The sequence below is a fragment of the Octopus bimaculoides genome, chromosome 6 (genome assembly GCF_001194135.2).
Source record: "Octopus bimaculoides isolate UCB-OBI-ISO-001 chromosome 6, ASM119413v2, whole genome shotgun sequence".
NCBI lineage: Eukaryota > Metazoa > Mollusca > Cephalopoda > Octopoda > Octopodidae > Octopus > Octopus bimaculoides.
Window position 1 is genome coordinate 6,526,088 of NC_068986.1, and position 2,302 is coordinate 6,528,389.

At 29.3% G+C, this 2,302-nt stretch overlaps 1 protein-coding gene across 1 annotated transcript in view; it reads left to right on the forward strand.

The window, feature by feature from the left end:
- Nucleotides 1-2,302, forward strand: part of LOC106867446 (ceramide glucosyltransferase) — a 105,953-nt gene that overhangs the window by 88,952 nt on the left and 14,699 nt on the right. The window contains exons 6-7 of the mRNA XM_052968588.1: nt 647-825; nt 1,932-2,018. Coding sequence (XP_052824548.1) covers nt 647-825; nt 1,932-2,018 — 266 coding nt within the window. The remainder of the gene's footprint in view (nt 1-646; nt 826-1,931; nt 2,019-2,302) is intronic.

A 2,302-nucleotide genomic window follows, 5' to 3' on the forward strand; every position in this document is an offset into this window, starting at 1 on the left:
ATATATATATATATATATATATATATATATATATATATATATGTATTGTATATATGTGTGTGTATGTGTGTGTGTGTGTAAAGTGCATTATCTTGAAATGTATTGCTAAGCCATGCAAAATATGTTATTTCTTTTATGATGAATGGAGAACAAAACAAATCAAATGATTTTACTTCAAAACATTGTGTATCTTGTTTTACAAGTTATCAATGTTATTTCTATTTAATGTTCATTTGTGTGTAAAAGAATTAGATGTGGGCGTGTGTGTGTGTGTATACATATGTATATATATACATAAAAGAATTATACATGTGTGTGTGTGTGTGTGTGTGTATATATATATATATATACACATACATACACAAAAATGAATTATACACGTGTGTGTGTGTGTGTGTATGTATGTATGTATATATATATATATATAAAAAGAATTGTACACATAGGTGTGTGTGTGTGTGTGTATGTATATATATATATATATATATTTGTACAGTTGTGTTGAAGTTTAATTTTCTTTTCCCTGTCCAAAAGAAAGTGTTTCACTGCTTTGAGAAGTTTATATATATATATATGCTTAGAAAAAATATATATGATTGATAATTTTTCTCACTTGAATTTCTTTCTTTCTTTCTTAATCCATTAGGTGTTCTTTGGAACACAGCAATCACGATGTTATTTAAGTGCCAATTTTGTTGGTATTAACTGTACCACTGGAATGTCATGTTTGATGAGAAAGGAGCTTCTTGATCAAGCAGGTGGTATGTCAGCTTTTGGCAAATACCTTGCTGAGGATTACTTTTTTGCTGAAGCTATTCGAGAAAAGTAAGTTCACTTCAGAATTCTTTAATTATATATCTTCCTTTTGAAATTTGAAGAGTTCTTTTTGGAAATTACATCATGTGATTAGCTATTAAACATGTTAACATTTTGCAATTGCTACTTTATTCATATTTTAATGGCCTCCTCCATTGCTTTCTTTCATATATATATATATATATATATATATATATATATATATATATATATATATATGAGAAAGAGAGACAGACATTAAATCTATTTAATGTTGTACCTTTGTTCCTTTATTGGCCATTTTCTTAATGTGTAAGCTCTAGCTGGTATCTCTCTCTCCTCTCCCTCATATTTATGTAAACCCTTATTTAATACATTTATACTATATCCTTTTATTTCTCAAAAGTCGATAAAACCCTAAGAACATTGCCGTTAAGATGGTTGAAAAAAAAATCTTTGTTTCTTCACTGCAATTGTTGTAACACTCTAAATATGTAACATTTACTACAATACTAAAAAAAAATCATTAATTACTTGGGTTATTATTAACTTTCTTTTATCCTAATATTTTTCCATTTTAAATATCGTTATTGTTGGCACACATAATTAGTAGATTGACTGTCAGTCAGAAATAAACTCTGTTAATGGTTATTTTGATTAATGTGGAGGCAGCTGCATTGCTTGTATCCATAACAGTGAGACTTTTGCGCTAAAGATCCTTCTCTTGAATATTATTAGTTTATTCTTGTTTAGCTCCAAGTCAATTTTGACAGAGTGCACCTGGGATTAAAAGCATTCTAACCATGGTCATCCCATGTTTTTTTTTCTGTATCGAGAACCTGGAACCACATTATTCAATGTGTTCTTTTCTCTGTGAATTGAGGGAGATTTGATTGCTATTTCTAACTCGTCAAACAACCAGAGAGTGAAAGAGAGTAGGAGGCTCCTTTGTTGACCTTATTTGTTGTTGATAAAACACAGAGGTTGTTTAAAATAAAACAGTCCAGTTATTAACTTGTCCAGTTACAGATACATATAGATAACATATTGAAAATTGCTGTGGGTACATAAACTCTTTTTTTTTTTCCTGTAAATTCCATTGTCCTATATCAATATTACGTGTTTTGCATTTCCAGAGGCTATCAAACTGTTATCTGCAGTGAACCTGGTATGCAAAATTGTGGAACATATTCTATTGGAGAATTTCATAAACGTTTAATCAGGTTTGTAATATTTTGTTATTAATTTATTGAGAGAAGTATTAGGTCATCCCATAAGTTCTGTCCGAATTTTGAATAAAAAAAACAAGTGATCAAATGTTATATTTAATTGAAATTTAATCATCAATGTACTTTCCCTGATTATCTATGACTTCCTTCCATCTATTTACAAACTTTTTAATCCCATCAATGTAAAACTCTTTTGGTTTCAAAGCGAAGAACTTTGAAATATCAGTTTCGACCTCCTCCTGGCTTGCGAAAGTTATGTCCCCCCAAATGATTCTGTA